The following is a 26,304-nucleotide window of genomic DNA, read 5'->3' as shown; positions in this document are numbered from 1 at the left end:
CAAAAATAAAAGCCAATTTCACACATTTTATATCATAACGTTTACCGTATCGTTGACTGTGTAAATTTGTAAGTAATATATATTTAGAGAGCGAGAGAAAGATATAAATATGGTTATAGATAAATAGATAGATATAAGCAAATTAAAATAAAGCATGTTTGCTGAAATGATGTAAACAGTCAATATTGTACAACATCAGCCATTTATTTTTTATACATAAAAAATGTGGTCAATATGTGCAAATATACGTATGTATATATATATGTAAACATAATATTCTACAAATTTGTAACAGACAAAAAAAAGGCAATATTCACAAACATTATTGAAATAGTTGTTAGTTGGCCTAAAATAATAATAATAAAAATGTATGGCGTCTTATGCTCACATTATCAAGTGTGATAGTACCATGGTACAAAGATGCTATTAAAAATAATACCATATTACCATAATTACCATAATAAACTTTAATTATAAACACCATATTCATATAGTTATACCAATACCATGGTACATGTCCAAAAAACATGGTATTACATTTTTATTAGTATAGATTCATTATAAAATGTATTAAGTGCTGTTTTTTTATTTTGTATAAATTCCACATAAAACTTATTTTGATAGCATAAAAATCTCTTTCATTGTTTTACACCAGATTATGCAGATTATGCACATTCGTTCAATAAAAAGTGGTTAAAGATCACACATTTGGTTTTGATAACATATAATATGCCAATATAATATGTAACAATATGCACTGAATGGATTGTCAGAACCATGGTTTGAATGTTAGTGGCCGTCTGCAACAAACTTAAGTTTATGTCTTTCATCCATAAAGAGCAATTTCTGAAAACTTAGTGGTCAAAGATCCTGCTGCTGTTTATCTTTACTCTGTAGTGAGTAATGCACTTCATTCAGATACCAGTACAGTGATCATATAATACAGCACTCCGCATGAGAAGTGTCTGTTAAAATGATAATGACTATGCAAACATTCTTGGTCGTGTTTGTTTGAGGTTTAAGACTGAATTTGAGTCTGAGATTGGGTGAGGTTCATGCATTTAGGTGAAGGACGGTAATGGATGTAGGTTTTCTTTTTAAGGCTTCACAGTCTCAGATCCAACTCTGATTCCTCAAACTCGTTCTGCAGATTGTCAGCGACGGGCTTCATGAGTTCCTTGAAGTGTCTGATGCTGCTTTCATGCAGTTTCACCTGCGTCAGGTAACGCTCACGCTTGATCTGCTCTTTCAGAGCTTCCGGCACGTCCGGGATCATGTAGGATAGCATAAACTTGGTAAAATAAACTATGTGCTGAGAGGGGAATAAAACAGCTTATTTACAACCTTCAAACAAGAGCACAAACACTGCATGGAACAGAAAATAAAAGACTGTTTTATTAAGTTATCATTAACTATTTTACACCTAGCCACTTACCTCAACCACAATCATAAAAGCCAGTTTGGCAGCAATAACGTGCCAATAATATATGTTTAACTCATATTGATTAGGATCACCGGGAGGGTTCCTATAATCACGATACCTGAGAACGTAAGAATTAATACCAAAAGTCAATTAGTACCAAGAAAAAATAAATAATAATAATAAATAAATAAATCAACTGATCTGTATATAACATCACTGTTTTGAAAAAAAAAAAAATGAATTAATGAATTAAAATGTTTTGCAAATTAAATTAATAAATATATTGGTACCACTTTAAAACAAGTCTCCATTTGTTAACATTAATATATTAACATTATCTTACAATAAGCAATATTGTTATGAGATTTTTTTTATTCTCATATAACAGATAAGCTTTTGATTTTAACAATGTAATAGTAAATGTTAAAACTAACACTTAACTAGAAATACTAAAAATAAAGATGAATATTTAAATAATAAACTAACTAAATTCATTATACATATATATATATATACATATATACAGTAGTCAATATTTGAAGTCGATCAAAAGAGTTCACCAAAGTCGTCTTAAGACAAGAAGGGGTATTGTTTTGGTTTTGGACAATTTTGATGAAAGGTTTTGATCCACTTCAAATGTTGACTACTGTATACACGTATATACACACACACACATATATATATATATATATATTTATAAATAACCTTAACCTTAATAAAACCCCTAAATAATAGATAATGTACTACAAAAATAAACGTCAAATTTTTATTTAGTGTAACTTGATGGACTAAAATAACTAAAACAAAAAAAAACTATATAGACATAAAAAACGTATAAATGCCAAAAGCACAGAACAAAATTACTGAAATGTTTACTAAAATTAACATAAAATATAAAACCTAATTTAAATTTTTTATACAAACTATAATTAAACTAAAACAACACTGGGTCCCATTCACTAAAAACTGCATGGATTATTTAAGTAATCATATTTTGTCTTGTTAAAGCACTAGCAGATGCTTTTCCACAGAACTAAAAGCTCTTTGTTTATCTTCTCTGTGAAATGAGGTTGTAAAACTTGTTTTGGTTTTAAATAACCTTTCATTGAACACCCCCTTAAAACCACAGATTCATCTCTCTTAACATCTCTTGCCACATGCCATATTATTAAACTCCTTTTTGCTCTTTTCTATGCAAATCTAAGTAAGTCTTGTGTTTGGGTAGTTTTATCAGTTTTATGAGTTTTATTATGTATGATCCAAACATACAAGTGTTACAGGTCACTGACTTATAATACTCTCTTTTCACTTTTCTTAATGTTGAAATACATGTATGCTGTGTAATAAACATGCAGAAGAAAGCTTGTAAAAGAGGCAGGCTTATAAAGGATAAACTGAAAACATTTTAGTGCAGTTACTAAATACTAAATAACTGGTTATGTTTTTAACAGCTTACCGGCATGTGGTGATGTTGTTAAACCAGTACGGCATGCTGTCAGGTCTGCTCATGTTACTGAAGTCATTAATGTTAAACACAGACAGCGAGCTGTTGATGAAGCCCGCCATGGTGTGATTAGATCCATCTGAATAAGGGCTGACGGAAAATGCCCAGTAATAAACCAGTCGAGGGATCATGTCAGAAGTGAAGGCGATAATGGCAGCCTGGAGAGGGAAACACCCACAATGAGCGAATGTGACCTCAGTTACATAAGATGCAAAAACAGCGATTTCCTCTCAACCCACATTTGTGGCCACCGCTAGTATCGCTATCCCCTGCAGGATGGGCTGCCAGGCACCGATGTCCTGGGCCTTTTCTGGAACTACACGCCGACACTGAGTCGTGATCTTCCAGGCGTCCACGCGGATTTCACACAGATTGTTAAACAGCGCCAAGAGAGGAGCCAACGGGAAGGACGCCACAAACAGAGTCACAAAACCAAACTGAATCACTGCAACAGACAAAAAATAAATAAATAAATAAAAAAGTGCCAGAAACCATTGACTTGCACTGTATGAATCTCTAAGGACCATGATTTTAGCTAAAAAAAATGTCTTTACTGTTCTACTGAAGAAAAATGCACTGAGGGTGAATAAATTAAATGCAATTTTAATTTTTAGGTGAACTATCCCTTTAAGACATCTGTGTTGGTAAACAGCAATGTTTCATGGTTTAGATGTGCATAAGGTCTCACCCATCTCCAGATATTCATAAAACAGGCCGAGCTTCCCTATTGGCTGGAGTTGATAGTCCTGTTCCCAGCGAGGAATCACTTTTTCCGAACCCACCTGGGTGCAATGACGAAATATCAGATTCTTCACCCACCTACAAACACCAATGGTTATTAATTGTTGTGTTTTTCAAACTGTCGCTAGTAATTCTTTTTAATATTTTAGAATGGTTTTCATTTTTACAGTTTCTGTTTTTATTTTAGTCTTAGTTTAGTTAGGGTTTTAGTATTTTTGTTGTATTTTTGACTTTTTATAGTTTTTTATTTCATTTATTTAAAATATGTCTAAATTGTTTTTATTCATTTTTATTTTAGTTTGAGTTTTAGCTATTTTACCTTGGCAACTAGATGAAAAAAAAAAAAATGTTTTTCAAAATTGTAATTTATTTCAGTTAACATGTATTTTATTTCAAGTAACAAAAAATTTTTTTTGTAAGTTTTAGTAATCTGTAATAACCTTCAATCAGCGCTGATGGTAAACTAATAGAAATTACAAAAGCGCAACAAAATTACTAAAACTTTAATTAAAAATAGTGAATATAAAAAAAGGACACAAATTCAAAATGTTACTAAAAACTACAGTTTACTAAAATAAAATGGGGTCTCAAACTATAAAACTACTTAAACATTTTGGTTCATTAAAATAAAGCTGCAGTAAAAGCAGAAAATGAATGTAATTAAAACACTAAAATTACTGGAAATAGATAAATACTGAAAGTGGAAAAAACTAAAACTGAAATAGTAGTATTTAAAAAAACAAGGCACATGACAAGTTACTAAAAATGAAAAATTAATTTCTACAATTTAGTATGAAAGGTATTGCTAAAGCATGTCTTATTCATGAAAACGGCTATATACAGATTTCACACACAAATTTGTGTATACACACGCTTAGTGAACGAAACCTATTATCTGTTGCACAATATCAATTAGCACAAAATAATTTCAACTCTCGCCTAAGTGTTTTTAGTAGCTTTACTATGTCATATCAGGACTCACGTCATTCTTGCACCAAATATGTCTATAATTAAGTGCATTACTGTAAACATGACTTTGGTTTGTTAATAAACTGATGATTTTCTGTGATGTTGCATGTTGCAAATCATTTTGAGGTTTCTGTGTGAAACTTACGGCAGTAGAACTTCCTGTATGTTGTTCCAGATGGCTTTTCCTGTCATGATGATTGACAGCTGTGCGGTCAATTCAGTCAGACAGCCGCCAGGATCACACTGAACATTAAATTAAATAAAGATAGAAGTCATATTTATGCTTTTAATCAACAAGGAATACAGTTGCATATCAGTTGATGAAGAAATTTCTGTTAATAAAACCGACGTCTCACCTCCTCATTGCGGAATGCACCAAACCAGTAGACGGGCTGTCCTGGGTATCCCACCACCTTCCCTTTGAAGAAAGCGATGTAAAAGCAGGACGAGTAATAGTTCACAAACTGGAAGAGGAACATCTTGAGCGTCAGGCTGTTCTCGTACTCTGTTTTGGTCCGAGGCAGCTCTGCAGCACACAGAATGAGTGTCATTTCCTAAAAATCAGGGTTTCCCAAACTGGAGTTTGCAAGCTAATAATTAATTAAATCATTAAAATAAAAAGTGAAATATATATTTTATTTGTTTATCTGCATGCCAAGAGACCATTACCCGACATTAGAGAAGCGTGAACATGCAAAACAGAGTTATTATTGTTTACCATAATAACCAGCTTTTTAGTTAATTCAAATAAAGCATAAATAAAATAAAAAAATGTATTAAAAAATGCCTTTGAACTCAATGAAATACTTTTAGTTGAAGCACTAAAATTACTAACTGGAAAGAAATAAAAACTAAATATGAATTAAAACAAAAATAAAAATAAATTAAACCGATATTGAAAAATAAAAAAAGCACATAGCAAAATTATAAATAAACAACTCAAAAATATTCAAATAATAATAATAATAATAATAATAACTATAATAGCATATAAATAATAAAAAATGAAACAAATTGTAATAAATGGATTAAAAATAAAAATAATCAAAATATTATATTTTAATAAAATATATAGTTTTTTTGAAAATTTTATTTGTTTGAAAAAAGAAAAAGCTCAAATAAAATAAAAAGCTTAAAACTTAAATAAAGATTGAAAAATGTTGTCTTGGCAAACAACTGAAAAAATGTTAAGTAAAAGCACTAAAATTACTAACAGGAAATAAACAAAAACTAAAGTTAAACTTGAAATAAAGTTAAAGTTGAAATAAAAACGACTTAAACCTAAACAATATTATTAAAGTACTAAATAAAACAGAAAAAATAAAGTAAAAGTAAATAAATAATAGCCGAGTCAAAATGTTAATAACTATACAATAACCTACCTATTAGCTAGAATTATCTGTCAATCTCTCTCTCTCTCTCTCTCTCTCTATATATATATATATACACACGTATATATAATAGCACAGAGGGATTCATTGCTGTTTAATCATTGCATCAAACTAGTACCAGTGAAAGAAGTCACTTACCGAAGTCAGTGATCCAGATGGCCACTTTCTCATAGACGTTGTTGAGCACCATGATGATGATGAAGCTGATGATGGAGGCCGTGATGGACGTGGCCATCTGAGGGGTGACATACTCTTTGAACGGCTCCAGCTCCTTAGTATACTTCAGATCAGAGCGCAGCTTCAAAGAGAAGGTGATGAACATCGCCAGACGATACACGATCACGCCGACCACCGATGCTATGATCAACAGAACCTACAACAAAAGCATCAGACAGACAATCTCTCAACATGAAATGACAATAGCAAGTTCCATTTTATTATTATTATTTTTCCAAATTCCTTTTTCTGTGTGTGTTTTAATTGTTAAAAAGTCAAGATTATTAAATTCATGAAACTAACTCATTTCAAATACAATTCAACAACAATTCATTGAAAGTTTAACAACAATTACATTTTTGGGGCTCTCGAATCTCATTTTTTTCTGTTTTAATTTTCTTCTGGGTTCCTTTTTAATGGTCTAAACACATTTCAGTAATAAAAAAAACATCTAATTAATTTACAATATGAAAAGTATACAATTTAACATCAAATTTATTAAAAGTTTGAGTTTCTTCTCAAATTTACAAAAAAGGTAACATGTATTTTCTTTTTTTTTTGAGATTTTATTGTTTAATTGATTTTTAATCATCAAAAAACATGGCCATTTTTTTCTGTGTTGCCTATTTGAATTGTTCTGGTAATCAAATGAAAACATTAAAAAATTGTGTGATTATCATATGGCCCTGTACTGTATTATTATTACTATTCCATGTTACCTCTTAGATGCCTTTTTAAATATTTAATTACATGTATGAAAGAGAAAGCAAAATATTACCCAGAATAACACTGTGCCGATGCCACATGACACTCTCATGCACTTCCCGCAGGCCGTGTACGGCACCTTCTCTTTTTTCCTGTACAAAACAAACACAAAAGCTCTTAGTTAATGTCAGAAACCTAAAACAATGAATAGAGAAACTCATACCTGTGTAACGGGGTTCAGTCTCTCATAGACGCATTTGGCCTCGTATTCGGGTCGAGGCTGTTCCTCCTGCTGAAGAAACTCCACCGTGTCCCAGTCGTGCTCCAGTTCGGCCTGATAGCGCTTCCAGAACTCCAGAAACAGAGTCACTGTGAAAGACAAAACATGTTGCATACAAAACGGCAGGATTTATGCAGGATAATGCACCTAATTACTGCGTTACAAAATTACAGTAATTTCAGGAAGGTTTCATTAGTTGCATGAACGATAAGCAATGCATTTGTTACAGTTTTTAGTCTTTTTTTTTACTGCATACAAAAACAGTAAAAGCTTTGTTGAAACTCCAAACATATCTATGCAATGCAACTAAACGTTGCATTCACAAACATGACTAATCGTGCTGCATGCTGGTTCTTGGCCTGAATAAGCTGCGATGTGGAGCAGGCTTTCTGCCAGCAGACAAAGGTTTAGCAACATTAGCATGTGACCAGTGTATGACATCACTCACCCCAAACAGACATGAAGATGGCAAACACTAACGTCCCAAAGTTATCGAATATACACAGTCTCTGTGAAGGAAAACCAACACAGGTACACATTCTCAGCGCCAGAGCATTTCGCAAACAAAACAAATATCAGTTAAATCCCAGATCAGACAAATCCTACAATCCTCCAGAGGAGACGCTGCGGGTTTGTGTGTGTTTGACTACTCACTTTAGACGACTCGCACGTTGTGTTTAGCCTCCAGTACGGACAGTCGAGATCACACTGCGGACACATGATGATTTCTCCACCAATCTGAGGGTCACACACCTCTTTGCTGCCCAAACAAACAGTCCGAATCAGTCAAAGTCAAATGCTCATAAATGCATTATAAGGAGCAGTTGGGGAAACATAACTGTTTTTCTGATAGAAACAGCTATTTTTAATTTTACAGATTAAAAAAAACTGGTATTTATTTACTTACTTACTTATTAATTTATTTATTTAATTTGTAATTTAACCCGTTAATTTTACTTTATTTTATTTTTTGTTAAAATTTTGTGATTAAATATAAATACATAATCACACTTTTTAATTATTCTTTTGATGGACAGAATTTCGTGATTATATAATTACTAAAAAGTTAAAATTAACCTGGAAATGGATAAAACAGAATTATTATATTATTATAGTATCTCAATGATACTAAAATGATGTTGGGGTTATATTAGTATTATTTATATGTTATTATAGTTTTTAGTAATATTTTGAATGAGCTTTTAGTTTTATATTTTGTCAGTTTTCAACTTAATTTTTGCTTACTTTATTTTGTTATTTAGTGCTTTTGTCATTTTTAGGTTTATTTGATTTTTAATTTTTTGGTTAAAATTTTGTGATTATACATCAATACGGTCATAAAATAATAGAAACGACAAACATGTTTAGATTTTTTAAAATAGTTTTTCATAGTAATAACTATTACTCGTACTGAAAAAATGACAAAATAAAAACAAAATAAGAAATATTAATATTGTAATTGTCACACCCCTGGACGTTTTAGTTGGTTTCTCCCATCAATTCCCCCTGCAGCTCTGTGTGTTTTGGTCTCTCCCTCATTGTCTGCACCTGCGTGTGTGTTAATCAGTCTGTCTGTTTAATGTGTGTGTTACCCTCCTACTTTGTCAGACCTTAATGTTACCACCCTGTGTTCCTGTGTTTCCCGTGTTTCCTTGTGGATTATTAAAGACTGTTCGTTTCACTACGTCGTTGTTCGTCTGTTCCTGCCTGAAGCGTGACAGTAATATTTCACTTTAAATTAAAAAAAAGAATTACAGACAGTTTTTATTACACTGTCAAATGTATTATTTATTTGTTTTTATCCAATTTTTTATGTAATTTATTTTATTTATTTTTTATTTACTTTTTGGCCAAAATGCAATATGTCTACACAATAATAATAATGGTAATATTACTACCACTAATAATAATAATTATTATTATTTTTACTAAATTAAAACTAATAATATACCTCCATGTGCTCCTCTCTCTGGTTGTGTATCCGTATATGAAACAGCCGAGTCCGACCGCAGCGGCGAGAGTCAACATGACCGTGTAGAAACCCAACCAGGCAAAATAAATGCCGATCTTCTCGCCAAAATACTTCCTGAAAGCAGAGAGACATATTAACAAACTAATCTATCTGGAGGGAGCAGAAAGAAAAAAACAGAAACAGCAGAATGACACATAAACACACCTGATCAGGTCCAGCGGCTGCATCTTGTAGAAGCTCTTGGGATGAGCCCACTCATTATACAGCAGAAATCGCTCATTAGGGCAATCGGGCTCTTTAGATTTCACATTAAATCGGCACTGTTACAGAAATCATCAAAACGGTAGCAAAAATCACATTAATACTCATTAATATTAATGCATCACTTCAGTTACTCTACATAAAACTACATTCAGATTAAATGCAGAACACGGGCCGGAAATTTCCAAGAATGTTCCTAAGTGCAATTCTGGAAAAAAAAAGTTATTTTCTTAAGAACGTCTTCGTTTTTCTTAAGAAGAAAGTACCAGGATATGATGTTATCTTACTGAATGGAGGTTGTACACTCACTGATCAACTGAATGATAAACACTTCAAACGCCGTCTTTTTGCACTGCCTGCAGCTAATCATAATAATGACAACAAGCGTGCAAAATTTCACAGTGAGCTTTGTTCTTATAACATTCACCTGATATATATATATATATATATATATATATAATACATTTTATTTTTTATTGTTATATGGAGTGATAAAATCAAAATATTTTTTTTATTTACCAAAATCCCCTCTTTAAAAACCTTTAATATGTCAACAAAATGATACAAGAATATATAAAAAACATTAATTTAAAAACTACAGAAAAATGACAGAAAAAATAACAACCATATATAATTTATTTATTTTATATAATACTTTACTTATATTTCTTATAAATGTGTAAAATTTGGCTCTTCTGTAATCATTTTCATTTCATTAAACTTAATGTTTCAAAATAGCTCAAACTGAAATAAAATGTTAAAAATGACAAAAGCTAACTAAGATGAAAAAAACATTATATAAAAATAAAACAATTCAAAATAATAACAATTACAACATTGCCTAATATTATTTTAGTATTACTTACATACTATTAATATTTTTAGTAATATTTTTTATGTTATATTTTCAGTTTTTTAAGTTTAAGTTTAGATTTACTTGTTATTCATCTTATTTATTTAGTGTTTTTGATATTTTAGCATTTAGGTTTAATTGATTTTTATTTGTTATTTGGTTTTTATTTGTCCCGTTTCACCACTTATAATTTTCATTTAGTTTTCATAAGTTCTTCATCTGATATTTATTTTTTAATTTCTTTTTTCAGTTTACAAAAAATATTTGTAATATTTTTTTAGTAAACTATAATAACCCTGAAAGTATGGTGCACCTATTTAGCTGTGCTGCCTTGCCTCAAACAGTCCAACCAGCACACGGCTGGTACTTACATCATGTAATGGATATGCAGCCTTGTACACGCCTCCATCCAGCAGCTTATTCATGCCAAACTTCTTCACGTTTCCTTTGACTTCATACGGCGCTCGGCTGAGGATGTAGTACGCCTGCAACCCATTTCATAACAGTAAAACAAAGGTGAACTCTGAGACATACAAGGACTCTGAGACCTTCAACGCACCATCCTGCTCCTCGTGGCCGGCATGAAGAACTGCTCTTTGTCCTTCACATAAAAACAATTCAGCTGGTCCTTCCTGAAAGGAGCCGTGAAGAAGTCGGGCTCCTTGGCTATGACGTCCTCGCTGGGGTAAAAGTGGCGCGTGAAGCAGCTGTACGCGGACGATTGCGGGGCCAGATCATTGGGCTGGATGGGCAGTTTGATGTGCAGGACTTCTGCGTAAGTGCACAAAACCTCAAAAGGCATGTGTACTTTTACATAGATGAGCTTCTCATCCTTTACCTACAAAACACAGAGAGGAAACTCTCCCATCAGCGCTACAGGAAGACATACGTGCGTCTATAACAATAACATTCCTGCAGATCAGATTAACAGGTTCAGACAGGACTCACAGTATCCTTCCTGAAAAATCGATATGTACGTGTAAAACTGATATAAATCAGGCATGATGAACTCCAAAACAGAAATAAATCTCTATAATCTCTATAGGAAGTCTCATTTCAATGACTTACGGATTGTGTCGCTTCCAATTCCACACCCATAGTCATCAAGCTTGCTTCGAAAAACTCTCTGCGTCTTTGCTAGAGAACAAATGAGAGGGAAAAAACTTCACTGACATTGCTGTAATAATAATGTTGTAAATAATGTTCATTTTCTTGCACAGACCGATCGTTTCACTTCACAAGACCTTAATTTATCGTTAGTAGCCACGGGTATTCATTTTGTGCTGCTAATGCTTTTTTTGACTCTTAAAGTGACGGTACCCATTGACGTGGATTTTATGAATCAACAAGGAGCACAATTACAACTGAAAATCTTCTTACTGTCCTACTAAAGATTTTTTTTTACCTACATCCTGGATAACCTGAGAGTGAGTAAATTTAACAGAAAATGTTCATTTTTAGGTGAACTATGCATTTAAGGAAAGGTTTACATGTGGTTTAGTGATTAAGGTTTTTAGCATAATGCATGTGAAAATCCCACATAAACATTTGATCTTTTTAAATTCAAAAGAAAAAAATTTGGGTAAAATATCACTTAGGCATGTTCATTAACAACTTTTAATATTTTTACCTAGTTAAGGCTTAAAGCTTGGTTAAAATCAATTTTTTGAATGCATATTACAGACACTATTGTGGGCATTTTTTTTTTTTACAAACAACATTTCACAAAAACAGGCATGAAAAATGCAAGTTTGTTACAGTAAGCCTTTTGCAAACGAGCAGTTTTGGATATTTAGCATTCATAAATCAAGAATTTGTCATTCAGAATGACGGTAGCCATTAACTTCCATAGTATGGAAAAAAAAAAAAAAACTATGCAAGTCGGTGGCCACCGCCAACAGTCTGGTGATATCTTCTTTGGTAAACTATGTTTTTATATCTTTTGAACTATGTCTTTAAGGTCATTGCTCAGATTACTAGTAAAGGGCTAGAAGTTTCTGTTAGTAGAGGTGAAGTAAACAAATGTGTGAAAGCGACTTTGACTTACTCTTCTCCTTACAATGGAGCGTTTTTTCTCAGACACATTTTTTGACTCGTCCTCGTAGACCAAAACGAAGTCGATCCGTCTCTTTCCATCATTGAAAAACAGTGAATCAGGGTTACCATTGAATTCAGCCTGCAAACAACAAATTGATGTCAAAGGAAGCTCAAAATCATCTCCATCCTCTACATTAAGTGATCCAAAAGAACTAAAAAGTTTTCCTTAATAAACAGCTTTGAACTACTGAGTTCATTCAGATAAATATTCCACTACATAACACTGAGATTTGTGATGAACTTACTACAGCAATGAGTTTCTATGTGTTTGTCTAATCATTTTCTTCTGTTTATAAAGGCGGATTGAAAAGAAACAAACCCGGTCCACTTTCGGCACAGCTTGACCTTTAGGCATAGATTTGTATGTTGGCAGCTCTTCAGAATAAACTGAAAAAAAAAGCATATACAAAATATTACAATAAAGGAAACATTCAACAGGCAATACAAGTGAGTCACTGATACTCTGCAGTGAATGGGTGCCGTCAGAATGAGAGTCCTAACAGCTGCTAAAAATAAATTTGTTTTTTTACAATCAAATGTTAACTGATGGACTGGAGTGGTGTGGATCACTTGTAGATTTTTGTGATGTTTTTATCAGCTGTTTGGACTCTCATTCTGACGGCACCCATTCACTACTGAGGATCCATTGGTGAGCAAATGATGCAATGCTAATTTCTCCTTATCTGTTCCCATGAACAAACAAACTTATCTACATGTTGGATGGCCTGAGGGTGAACACATTCTTTTAAATTCAACAATAATGACATGAAGCATCAAATATTATTACACTCAAACTAATCAAACTATTTCACACACAGCATGTGAACACTTTGGAATTCTCTGATTTAATGTTTACTCACAGTGAAGGGAAAACCCAACCAAAACAAACCAGCCAGAGAGCAAAGCATAATGGGAAAAAATTAACTCAAATCAGATGTTGCTCGGCCGAGCGGAAAATGTCTATAGCAACGGCCTAAAAACAGCCTGTGCAAGGAAAACTCATCTGTGCAGGAACATTTGACTGACTTTATGAATAACGCCCCCACAACAGACTCCCATTCCAGCATGGGGAATAAAACTGTCCATAAAACACACTAAAGTAAATCCTCAGACTTGTTCTGTGTCTGTTTCAGATACATTTGTATTTGTGTACAATGCTTATCTATAGCATATATTACATATTAATAACTACTGTTGTTACTAGAAAGAGTAGGTTTGTAAAAATGTAAACACTTTTAACATTATTTGCAGCATGTTTACAGTAAACAAGCAACAGAACGAAAAGAAACGGTAACATCATTACTTAGCTATCAGAGAATGTACTAATTTCTGCAAGATTCTCTTAATGTTATGAACATGTTATAGAGCGTTCGTTCAAGTTACCTGGTCTTTAATAATATTCTCAAAATGTACGTGAAACATTTTCTTTTAAATGTAACTTGTTTCAGAATGTAACTTTCAAAAGTAACGTTCTTATGTTTGCAAAATGATAAAATGGAACGTTCACTCAACGTCCGCATCACCACTTCTTAAGACATTCTTTAAAACATTTAAAAAATGGACGTTCAGAGAACATTCAATAATGTTTTAAGCAACGTTAACACATATTTAGCTATAAAATAATAGTAATGGCAATAGTAATATTTTACTTATAAAAAACATTCAGTAACAACAACAAAAACAATAGTAATGCAACTGTAAAATATGGCTCTCTGGCTCTCACTTCCATTTAATTTAAGGTGATGTGTCAGAATATATAAAATATAATTATTTAAAAACATAATAGGAAAATAAAACAATTTGAAAAAAATAATACAAATGACCAAACATTGCCTCAAATGATACTAAAATATCACTGTTGTTACTTTTCTTTCTGTAATGCTCTTGAAGTAACCTTAACAGAGCGTTCGTTATAAGTTATCTGGCCTTTAATAATGTTCTCAAAACGTTGTTCATGTAACGTTGTTTTCCTTGTTTCAGAACGTTCTGCGAACATTCAAAAGTAACATTTCTAATGTTTGCAAAAAGATCAAATAGAATGTTCACTCAACTTGTTAAAACATTCTTCAAAATATTAAAAAAAATGGAAGTTCAGAGAACATTCAATAATAACATTTTCAGCAACGTTAGCAAAACGTTCTTAGAGTATATTTTTAACATAACAATGTCCACGCACAAAACACACCCAAAAAACGCACGAGTGCAATTAATTATAATAAAAAGTAAATAATAATATGAGTTTAAGAGAGAGTTTAATAGGACGGTTGTGAAATATGTGACTTGCCTTTCTGGTTAGGTTGTGTTGTGTTGTTTTGCGTTTTACATATGCAAATATATTCGAGTCAGTTTAGTCTGTATTTCTGTTTCTGTTAAATGAGTTTTTTATTTGTGTTATCGTCTGTAAAATATGACTTCTTATAGCTTCCGATAAGCTCAACAGAACCGCTGCGGCTAAAAAGATACCAAAATAGGGTTTGTCCTATTTTCTCTGAATCAGGTATGCTATAAAGACACCAAAAACTTTTAAAGATGCTGAAACTCACCCACATCTGTCATTAAATTCATCTCCACGTCTCCCTCCTCTATTTCTGAGTCCAGCTCATGAATGTCATTGTCTTCTGCTTCACTCATTTTTGCGTCTATAAACTCTTCACCAACTCTTTAGAAATCCACGCAGCATGAAACAAGATAGCAAAAGTCTAAACAACACAGATACGCGGCTGAGACGCAAAAGGACGCCTTAAAGAAATCACAGAGTGTGACAGAACGAAGTGCCTGAAGTTTCTCCGGCCTGTCTGAACTTGCTGAGAGTAGGTGGGGTCGGAAGAGGTTTTTCGGGGTATCAGGCGTGCTGTCAGACAGTCATTGCATAAACTTTGTGGTTGCACACGATATTTTCTAGTTTCCGCTTTTGCAATAATATCGAACTTTGGTGTTTGACTTCTAGTTTGCGCATAGTTCTTGTCTATAAAATCGTACATCTTTTTACACTTGGTATTTGGTACATCAAGCAATAGAATATATTTGTGTCACTAGTTAATTCATCTCTCTGTTTAAATTAGCACCCCTGTATACCGTTTTAGTCAATTATTAACTTGAGAAGTCAGAACGCATTCGCGCACTAGGAACCAGTTCCCTGTAATTAATTCCACACGGTGTGGTTTGATTGGCGAACGTGTGGAAAGTCCCGCTTTTTTTAAAAATTAATATGATAATTTTATATGCGGGTGATTTTATTTAGTGAAACTAGATGGTGATGCTAGCACGCAAAAGCATAGCGAGTCTTCAGTAGACCCAGTAGTGGATACTTTAAGAACAACATACGCAAATAAAACGATTAGATCAAAAGGGGACACATTAATACCTTAAAACTACCCTTACAGAAACTCTGTGCATTTAAATATATATAGGATGATGTCCAACGTATATAATGCCCACATATAGTTTAAATGAAAAAAGTGGACAGAAGGTATGGTTAAATCTAGGCTATTTGATTTATCTCATGCGAATATTCGCAATACAATAAGCAAGCTTTTAAAAATATGTTGTCTTATTAAAATCACTTTTACTATACATAAGCACATAAAATGATAATTTGGTGGCCTCTGGTGGTGAATGTTAATTATTGTAATGGTAGAAACGTAAGTGCAGTTTTCTGTTCGAGCCACCAGGCGGCAGACGAGAGTGGCTAAAATATTTTCTGGTAACTAACAATAGCTTTTTTTCTCAATGCAAAAACTCAAATTATCCTATTTTTAATAGGCAAGTTCACACTTTTACCCCTCATATTCAGCCATTTGGAACAATAGGTATGTTTTATTTAAGAACAAGTCACTCTTTTTAAGAGAATGGTGGGAGAGAGGTATGTGGTCTGTTGTCTATTTTTTAGATGAAGAAGGTTGATGTATGAATCACAAGACTTTCTTCTGAAAAGCATAATTTTCAATGTGATCACAAGCAACATGATAAGGTATTAAATTGTATTCCAAAGGCTTTTATGTTGGTTAGATCTACGATGCCCAATGTAACTGAAGCTCTTCATTCACCATCTTTAAAAATAAACGGGCAAAACTTTATTAGGCGTTGTTTGTCTAACTGATAAATTTGAACTTTATTGACGCAAGATAGATTTCTCGAAATCAAATGACTCGACTTTTTCCCATAAGCAATATTAATAATTTAAGAGCCATGTGTCTTTCCTTTCCTATACTTCTTCAAGCCAATGAAATAAAACCTTTTAATGATATTTACCCATTAGACACTATAACTGTACATTTCCTTACTCTGATATTGAAACAACAGAGCATTCAGGGTTTTTTCAAACATTCAAATTCTGCTGAAAAATATTTTTGTTTTGTGGAAACTGATATCCATAAATGTAAATGTCTTAAAACAAAGCCGTTTTATCTGCTTTTCAAAAAAAATATGTATATGACAAGACATGCAGACAGTTTCAGTACAGATAATGCCAATGGTAAATGATGAAACAGAATTTGAATAAATTTGAATGAGGCATTTTTAACAGCATATATATATATTCTATTCCATAAACAAAAAAGCCTTGAAAAACATTTTAAAAAAGCCAAGCTGACATTCTTTGAGCCACAGGGTTTTTGATGTCTTAGCCATGTTTAACCATACAGCAACAATTTCATTTTTTTAATGAATAATAATGGGTATATATCCTTTGAATGTGCTGAGGAATAAAAAAAAATCTTTTTTATTTTGACAAGTTATATAAAGCTCATCCTATTAAATCTGTGTTTAAATCAGTAATACAGTTCTGAAGGCTAAGTACAAGTTCACCACATGAGAAGCTTGTTTTGCCAACTCTACAGTATTTTGAACCAATCTCTTTTGCTTTCGACTTCAGTCAGTATCTTAGGTTACAAATCTGCTAGTTGACTATTTAATCCTCAATTTCCCATGTTCCGTATTTGAAGTAAACTGTAAAACAAAACAGAGCATGCAGTTATCTTGGTATATAATATATAGAAGTTGAGACGAAATAAAATGCAAATGTTTCCTCATCTCCTGCGCATCTTGATGTCTTAGCATGGTGGTTTAAATGTTATTCAACAATAAATATCAAGAGCTGAGAATGATTTCTATATCAACATGAACACGTGATCTCACAGCACAGTGAATGTTTATAAAGAAGTAACTAAACTGAACATGTTGAACATTCAGTAAGCTTCATACTGATTTGCATAGATTTCTCAGTCAGGCTACTGATAGTTCTGAGAATTTTGGCTAAAGGGGAAGTGGTAAAAATCTAAGACCAACTAAACTGTGTAGTTTTCACACAGTTTCTCCTCTGTCTAGTGTAGAAGCATCATCTTGAGCTCTGAGAGGATTTCTGTCATCTTCTCAGGTAAGTCATTTATACACAAGACAATAAAACTTACCCCTGTAGTTTTGAGATTTTGAAACACTAAGGTTTGAAACATTAATTAATTAATTATTCATTTTAAATCTGTAGTACTGTCAGAGCTGGGTAGTAACTGATTACATGTCATCTGGATTATGTAATCAGATGCCAAAATATCAGTACTGGTGATTAGAGTATATTACATTTTATAATGTTCATAATCAGATTACAGTTACTTTTTTATGGATTACATTAGTGCATATTCACACAATGGCAGTAAATTATTCATAATTTATTCATTCTTCCTAATTATTCTTTCTATTTTAAATGTTACTTTCTAAAAATCCCACTGTGTCGTACCATTTTAGCTTTCACAATAAAGAATAGGCTGAATATAATCATGCATCTGAATTTGGGTGAAGAAAGAAAAAAAAAAAAACATACCTCATGCACTATGTAAAACTCTACATATTTATCTTATCCAGTGACCTTCAGTAATCTGGACAAAAATATTTCGGACTTTAGGCATGTAATATCATCACTGTTTTCATGTTCATTAATTTTTGTTCAGGTAATGCAGGCAAAATGAAATATTTATCTGAAATATGTCTGAGAAAGTAAATATTTCAATTTAACAACACATTCACAAGTTTACAGTTTGATGTCGCTTAATGGTCTCATTGACACGAAGACAATGAGCAAATTAAATATTTCTATTTTTAGTGTTTAAGTGTTACAATAATTTTTTGATTTAATTATTAGCTTTTTATCAACTCACAAATCCACTGCAGCTCTTACATTATGCTCAGTTTGGGAAACCCTGTTTTTATTTTATTTTTATTTTTTGAACAAGGTCTGTTTATTTAAGATTTACAATATGCAGAACAAAAAGCAGAAAAAGGACACCAACATACCCCAGCCCAGCCCTTTACCCATCAGACATAAAATATCAATTACTTAAGCAATACATAAAAAAATATATATTTTAACATATTTTGGGATTGCATTCCTTACTCAAATTTTTCAACAAATGACAAGAAAGGTTGCCAGATTGCATAGAATTTCTGGATAGACCCTAGAAGAGAGTATCTAATTTTTTTCCAGTTTAAGATACTGCATGATCTTTTTAATCCAGTGAAGGAAAGAAGAGGGGAAGGGGTCTGGATACCCTGTTTTAACATAATGCATTTTATGATGTTGATCTCAGATAATAGAATATATTTTCTTTTTAGATTTCTATTTACTTTTTAGATAAAAAGTCATCTAAAAGTAATCCAAAAAGTAGTCAGAATGCATTACCTAAAACAAGTGACCTAGACTATTCTGCTAACTACGGTTTTCATTATGTAATCTGTAATCAGTAGTGGACTACAATTTGTAAGTAATCTACCCAGCTCTGAGACACTAAAGTTACACAAAGGAAATCATTTTTTGTTACTTCTATCTATCAATCTCTATATATTTATATATATTTTATTCTGCTGTTAGGTGGAGTGCATGTAAATGATGGCAACACTGTTGAGGTTCCTCCTCACTGGATCTCTGATGATACAAGGTCTCATTCCCATAGATCTTTTTTTTTTTTTAACAAGCTGAATTATTATAATGAAAGCACTTTCATATGACCTTTGTGAGATTAAAGAGCAATAAGTGCTGCAGAAGTTTGTTCTAAATGTAAACTTGTGTGATTACTTCCTTCTGTTTCATTGTCTGTGTCTGTTTTAGGGGTTTTGTGTGACTACAATATCAATCTGCCCAAGAGAGTAGAAGCTCTACAAGGATCCTGTGTTTTCATACCCTGCACATTTGATATTGACAACCAACATGAAAACTTACTCACTGATAGTGCAAAGAGAATGTGGTATAAAGGTGAAACAGTAGTGTTTGACTCCAGCAGCCCCAACTCTGGACAGTTAAAAGGAGAAATATTTGGCACTCCTACAGAGAAAAACTGCACCACACGTTTTGATAATGTCAGTCAGAGTCATAATGGGTCATATTACTTCAGATTTGAAGCCAACGATGATTTGAAATACAGCTACAAAGAACCTTCACACTCCCAAGTCGAACTTGCCATCTCAGGTGAGTGTCATATTGTTCATGCTGCTTGTATAGTGTGACTTGACACAAAGTTTAAAAAAAGAAATCAACTGTACAATACTAATACACCTTAATTACTGAACAAGATAATCCACATAATCTTCTAAAATCGCTATGTGTATTTCAGGATCTCCACCCAAACCCACAGTGAGTGTCTTTAAGGATCAGCAGGAGATGATAGAGGGAAGTTCAGTGAGTCTTCGCTGCTCTACTAAGATCTTCTGTGCGTCTCATCCACCATTTCTCAGATGGAGCTCATCTTTTAATGAGAACATCACAGAACAGCAGCGTCAGAGCCAAACTGAGCTCATCTCTGATCTGAACTTCACTGTTTCTCACCGTCATCATCGAGTCACTTTCACCTGCACTGCAACACACCAGCTACAGCAGCAGATCACAACACAAGAGTCCCGTACGCTACGAGTTCAGTGTAAGACAGCAATTATTCCAATCTGTGCTGAATGATCATCTATAATTAGTGCTGCATATTGTAACATAATTGGTTGAGTGATTTTCTCCTCCATCAGATGCTCCTAAAAACACATCAGTGTCTGTAAATCCAGCTGGTTTAGTTGTGGAGGGTCGTTCAGTGACTCTGAGCTGCAGCAGTGATGCAAACCCAGCAGTGAACTACACCTGGTACAGAGACACTGAAGGACTCCTGAATCCAGTTCAGACCGGACCAAACCTGACCATCAACAACACCGACCCGACACACAGTGGACGATACTACTGTACAGCTCAGAACAAACACGGCACACAGAACACATCAGTGCTGCTGGACGTCCAGTGTGAGTATTAAGAGTCTTTAAAATGTAAAGAAATACATATTTAAAAAAAAAAAAAAAAAAAAAAAATCATTGTTTTGCAAATAATATTACAATTAAAATATATTTTAATCATCTAAAATACTTCATTATTATAATACTATCTTCATTTAAATAGGCTTCCAAATGCTAAAAACACATAAAAATCCAGCTGGTTTAATTAAATGCAAACTCTATAGCAGTGATGCAAACCCAGCAGTGAACTTACACCTGGTGTGTTTTAAATTGCTTGCAGCGGACACAAAACTACTTCGGCACTATTTGAAAAAGCATGTCTTTTTTTCACTAAATGTTCCCCATACTCCCATTAGTGCTATTTCATAGTGTTAACAACTTTATGATTATTTTAAAAATAGTTTGCACAGTAAACATTATTAGCCTTTAATAATACTAATAATAAAAATAATTGTGATGGCCTAAATTTTGTCTTCCATCAGATGCTCCTAAAAACACATCTGTGTCTGTAAATCCAGCTGGTTTAGTTGTGGAGGGTCGTTCAGTGACTCTGAGCTGCAGCAGTGATGCAAACCCAGCAGTGAACTACACCTGGTACAGAGACACTGAAGGACTCCTGAATCCAGTTCAGACCGGACCAGACCTGACCATCAACAACACAGAACCAGACACACAGTGGACGATACTACTGTACAGCTGAGAACAAACACGGCACACAGAACACATCAGTGCTGCTGGACGTCCAGTGTGAGTATTAAGAGTCTTAACTAAATAATATAAGGACTTACTAATGTAATTTATGTTGACATTCAGTGTTGGTAGTACTTGTTACTCTTATGGATGTTCAGTGTGAGGACTTTGTAATCAGCTGTGAGTCCAGTGCAAGCCCTTTTAAATTGCTTGACCAGTCCTGTGTGAGTACTTTCTACATGTTTTTAAGTTCAGTCTGAGTACCAGTGTGAGTGCTGGGCTTCCAGTGTCACTACTGATGTTTGGTATGCAGAGTTGTAATGCTGGATGTCCAGTGCAAGTACTTGTAATGTTTCTGAGATCCTGTGTGAGTAGAGCTTGAATTCTTAGTTCAGTCCAAACAAATAATTTTCAAAATTTTCTGTCTGACCGACAAACCCAGACAATGTTTACTACTGTTTAGTCTGGACAAATGAAAGACAGTCTCTGTGTGTGACTATATTTCATCATATAGCTCAGACAATGTTTTTTTTAGCACACTTTTACAAACATCTAGTGTGAAGTGAACATGGTAATGGGTGAAATACAGACATGTGGTGTTTTGTTAGTTTTGGGGCCTACTGTAGATGCTTCAACACATTGCCTGCATCTGAAACTTGTAAAATAGAAATATAAACCACACATTTTACAATGTACATCTGTTTTTTCCCTCAGATGCCCCAAAAAACACATCATTGTCAGCGTTTCCCTCCAGCTCAGTGATGGAGGGCCATTCAGTGACTCTGAACTGCAGCTCTGATGCAAACCCAGCAGAGCTCAACTACACCTGGTACATAGAGACTGGATCTCGATTTAAGCTCCTCCAGACTGGATATAATCACACCTACATTGTGACAAACCCTACATACGGTGCATGGTATGGCTGTAAAGCTCAAAACCAGCATGGACAATGCAACACAACAATTCAACTGGATGTTCAGTGTGAGTACAAAGACAAACCTCAAATTACTGCACTGCACTTGATCCCTGATAACATAAATACTGTGAATATAGTACAATAACTGCAGCAAACACCTAACAATGCTCTAGTCTAGACAGCATTGCATTTGAATGCAAAGTGCATTGTTTATGAAAAAGAAAATAAATGCAAAATGACATTACAATAAAAACATGCAAGAAAAATATACTTTCATACAGACAAATTACAGACTTTCAGCACAGAAGAGACTACTAAGGAGTTGCAAAAACCACAAAAGCAGGTTTCAATAACTTCACACGTAGCTTTAGCTGATCACAGAGTATGGCGACAATAGTAAACAGGATGACAGTGACTGACTATACAGTTAGCTGCACATCAGCTGCATGCTAGAAAAGCTGTGAAATGGGTATAGCACTGTGACAAACATCTTCATTTACAGGAAATGCATAGGAAAAGACAGAGGGACATTTGGTTCCCCTTTTGTAAATGCTCATGTTACAGAGCAACATGTAGAAGTTACGCTACAGCATTTTGAAATGCAAGGTTTCGATATAAAGCCTTTGTGAAACTGCAGTGTCAGTTACAATGATTTTTTTTGGCAACCGACAGCATAAGATGCTGTATGTTAAACAATAAATATTTTATATTTTAATATATATATAAAATTTCATATTATGTATAATATATTATGGATAAAATTATACATATGTTTATATGTAAAACAAACAAACAAACAAACAAACAAACAAACAAACCAATGCAACAGTTTGCATCAATCTTACGTGTCAACTTTTAATGAAATTATGCTCAACCAACAAACTACACTAAGTTAATAATATGTAGCATAAAAGAATTTAGTTGATTACTTAAAAAAATATGTTGTTCCAACTAATTTAAATTACACACAATATTAAGTTGATCAACATTATGTTAACAGAGCTCAAAATAATCAAAATCATTTCTGTACATAAAAATGAAAATGGTCAAGATTTATTAGCCCTTGTTCCAAACCTGCATGACTTCCTTACTTTTTTTGGATATTTTGAGAAACATCTCAGCACATCTTTTCATCTATACAGTGATCCAATGTTGCTTGGTTACCAACATTCTTCAAAATATCTTTCTGAAATAAAGTCTTTTTGAAATATCTTTTTGAAAAACAGTTTGGTTAGTAAATGACAGAATGTTTATTTTTGGGTGATTTAATATCATTTATAGACTTTATATACTATAGTATTACTGTAGTTAATAGAGTAAAATTAGTTCTTTAGCACAGTAATGGCATTTTTACCAGTGTGACATTTTGATGACCTAGAGGAACTAATGGTAACTTAAAAATTGTGACTTTTCCCTCTTTTCTACTTCAGCAAACTATTATCTCTAAGTTATGTTTTTTCTTCTATTTTTGTCATGAACTTACTTGTTTTCATCCCCAGTGAGATGATCAGCAGATTAAATGACAAAAAAGTCCCAAAGTGGTTTCATACTTCTGAAATACTGTCTACACTGTAAAAAAAAAAAAAAAAAAAAAAAAAAAAGAAACAATCTGTATTAAAAAAAGTATCTCAGTGATACTTAATAAATACTAAATACTAAGTCAAGGTTACATTTATATGTAAATACATGAAATATCCTGTTAGATATATTAAGGAATGTGCTGTTCACATGTTTTCACTGTGGCATTTTTAGTGTTTTATCATTACAATTACAAACATGTTTTGCAATGTATAGACCGTTAAGATCTTCTGTATCATAACAATCACTTTCTCTCTTTTAGTTGCACCCAAAATCTCCAGCTCTTGTAGCCGAAGCAGTGTAATCGCATGTGTCTGTGAGGCTCATGGGAATCCCTGTCCTACACTAGTGTGGCGTCTGTCCGGACATTTGTTCTCTAACTCTACAGAAACGTCCATCAGTGAGGAGATGTTAGGAATTACAGGAGTGAAGAGCATCCTGACCACCCATCAGTCCCTCACGGACACGGACGTCCTGCAGTGTATTAGCAAAAACATTCACGGCAGCACCATTCAACAGTTTCATGCCTTCCCACTTCCACAAGACACACGTGAGACACAAAACAACAGCTTTATCTGATTAACAATAAAGATCACAAATGATATCCTTACCTTTGTTCACTTAATCATACTGAAAAAACTACTTTCAGATAATATATTAATGACACACAAGACTGTTTAAGACATTTGCAAAATGTAATAATTTCACATTTGAGATAAATGACAGCGAGATCTGTCGATCTATGGAAGACCAACCTCTGAGCAATAAAACACTGCTTTCCAGGTTTCCATTATCCATCTGTGCTGACTGGACTTGCTGTCGGTGCATCAGTGACGATGATCGCGTGCATCATGATGTTCTGCTATGAACGGTGGGTACAAACGCACTTTGAGGAAAAATAGACAAAACATAAAACATGAAACAATTTTCTTGTTTTAAAATGGTCTAATATATGATGTTCATATATACATTACAGAGATTTTGATGAGACTTTACCTGGTTTTAGCCTCATTGCAAGGAGGATTTGTCATTCTGATTAAGATTTTGTATAAGCATCAATTTTTATTGAATCTAAAAACATGTTTTTCAGAAGAAGGAAAAAAAAACTTTCAGAAACCAGTCAAGACGACACATCTGGACTCATTCTGACTCAAACAGTAAGTTATTAATTCTCAAAGACATCACAAACAGTTGTTCAGCACATCTTCTCCACTCATTTTGCTGTTCCTTCTCCATCAGGCCACTGCTCTGAATAATGACGGCGAGTTTGTTTACGCCAATAAAGGCATGCTGTCATCCACCGCACTGAGTGCACCAGAATCTCTTCATTATTCCACCATCGACTTCACAAAAACTGAACCGCCGTCAGGAGAGATCAGGGGCATCGCCTCGCTGACCAGTGAATACGCTACGGTCCGACACCGTCCTGCAGGATCCGCAACATCTGAGACAGAGCCCAAAAAACAAGACATGACAGCATTTGCTAACATAAACAAACAAGGGGGAATATATTTAAGTTTTTATTAATCTTTGTTAGTTAATAAAAATATAACAATTATAATTTAAAAAGTATCAAGAAATTATTTGTTTTGCTAGCATAGTTCACTGATTGTAACAAAATTGTAAACTTACTGTAAAATGTTACCAAATAATCACTAATATTTGATGCCTGTGGTCTTTGGTCAGAGATTTTACAGAAAAGATTGACAGAAAAAAACGGTCCGAAGTTCATTTGTGTAAAATAATTACACTACAGAAAGTAATTCAAAAACAGTGCTCCTTCTCTAGAAATAAAACATAAAAAGTCCTACATAATTTATTTTTATTATGTATTATACACCAATGTCTGTTATTTCCTATTCAAATAATATTTGTTGTTAATTACTATTTTTATTATTACTATTTTTATTTTATATTATCTGTTGTGTTTTAAGACATGTACATCAGCTTCATCCAATGTCTCTGAAAAAGAAGTAGCCTACAATCTCTAATAATACATTTCAAGATGAAGACTGTTACTTGATTCTACAAATGTTTTCATAAACATCTGACAGTTTTGACAAACACAGCTGTGAAATGTATAAAATGTAACTTTGCTACACATTTTATTTCTGTATTTGAAAAGTCTAATATATTTTAATATGCACTGTGATGTCATCATTTTGATATAACAAAGACATCTTTGACTGATGACAACCTTTAGCTACTTTCAAAACTACTGGCCCGTAAAATTGCAGAACAGTTTGTCTCAGAATACAGGCAACTGTGTTATCAGTCATCACGAAAACACTGCAAGTGTGAGCAACTCAAAGGCCAAAAGCACCGAAGGGGAAGTAAAAACACACACATTTCATCTTTAGCAACCTGTTTCCCAAAAAAAATTACAGGAGAAGTGCAAAACAGGAAACATTTAGTCAGATCAATGAGGGTTAAACCACTTACCACAGAGATGGGG

The 26,304-nt window shown here is 33.4% G+C and overlaps 2 protein-coding genes across 3 annotated transcripts; one reads left to right on the top strand and one right to left on the bottom strand.

Annotated features, from left to right (window-relative positions):
* Nucleotides 1-183: 183 nt before the first annotated feature.
* Nucleotides 184-15,282, bottom strand: ano6 (anoctamin 6). 2 transcript variants are annotated; one of them, XM_051107885.1, is made up of 20 exons: nucleotides 14,956-15,282; nucleotides 12,732-12,799; nucleotides 12,363-12,491; nucleotides 11,384-11,452; nucleotides 10,875-11,153; nucleotides 10,687-10,800; nucleotides 9,406-9,521; nucleotides 9,181-9,315; nucleotides 7,884-7,989; nucleotides 7,678-7,738; nucleotides 7,172-7,318; nucleotides 7,023-7,099; nucleotides 6,167-6,401; nucleotides 4,994-5,163; nucleotides 4,783-4,880; nucleotides 3,616-3,746; nucleotides 3,167-3,372; nucleotides 2,880-3,085; nucleotides 1,436-1,541; nucleotides 184-1,312 (listed from the first exon to the last, which is right to left on the bottom strand). In XM_051107885.1, exons 1-20 carry the CDS (start codon nucleotides 15,041-15,043, stop codon nucleotides 1,106-1,108), a joined length of 2,748 nt encoding a protein of 915 aa, XP_050963842.1. In that variant the 5' UTR covers nucleotides 15,044-15,282; the 3' UTR covers nucleotides 184-1,105. The 2 variants fall into 2 exon arrangements, with proteins under 2 accessions (XP_050963842.1, XP_050963843.1); XM_051107886.1 differs by having other exon boundaries at nucleotides 12,658-12,799; nucleotides 14,960-15,282.
* Nucleotides 15,283-17,716: 2,434 nt separating this feature from the next.
* Nucleotides 17,717-25,322, top strand: LOC127164627 (myelin-associated glycoprotein-like). Its single transcript, XM_051108654.1, is given in 11 exon segments — nucleotides 17,717-17,786; nucleotides 19,272-19,338; nucleotides 19,509-19,865; nucleotides 20,011-20,313; nucleotides 20,411-20,674; nucleotides 21,148-21,326; nucleotides 21,328-21,412; nucleotides 22,070-22,336; nucleotides 24,112-24,399; nucleotides 24,633-24,720; nucleotides 24,940-25,322. Coding segments are annotated over 10 exon segments (1,962 nt in total). The 5' UTR covers nucleotides 17,717-17,786; nucleotides 19,272-19,286; the 3' UTR covers nucleotides 25,019-25,322.
* The last annotated feature ends 982 nt before the right edge of the window (nucleotides 25,323-26,304 follow it).

The sequence above is a fragment of the Labeo rohita genome, chromosome 4 (assembly GCF_022985175.1).
Source record: "Labeo rohita strain BAU-BD-2019 chromosome 4, IGBB_LRoh.1.0, whole genome shotgun sequence".
Classification (NCBI taxonomy): domain Eukaryota; kingdom Metazoa; phylum Chordata; class Actinopteri; order Cypriniformes; family Cyprinidae; genus Labeo; species Labeo rohita.
Note: the sequence above shows the minus strand (reverse complement) of the source record. Positions and strands in the feature narration are given on the sequence as shown.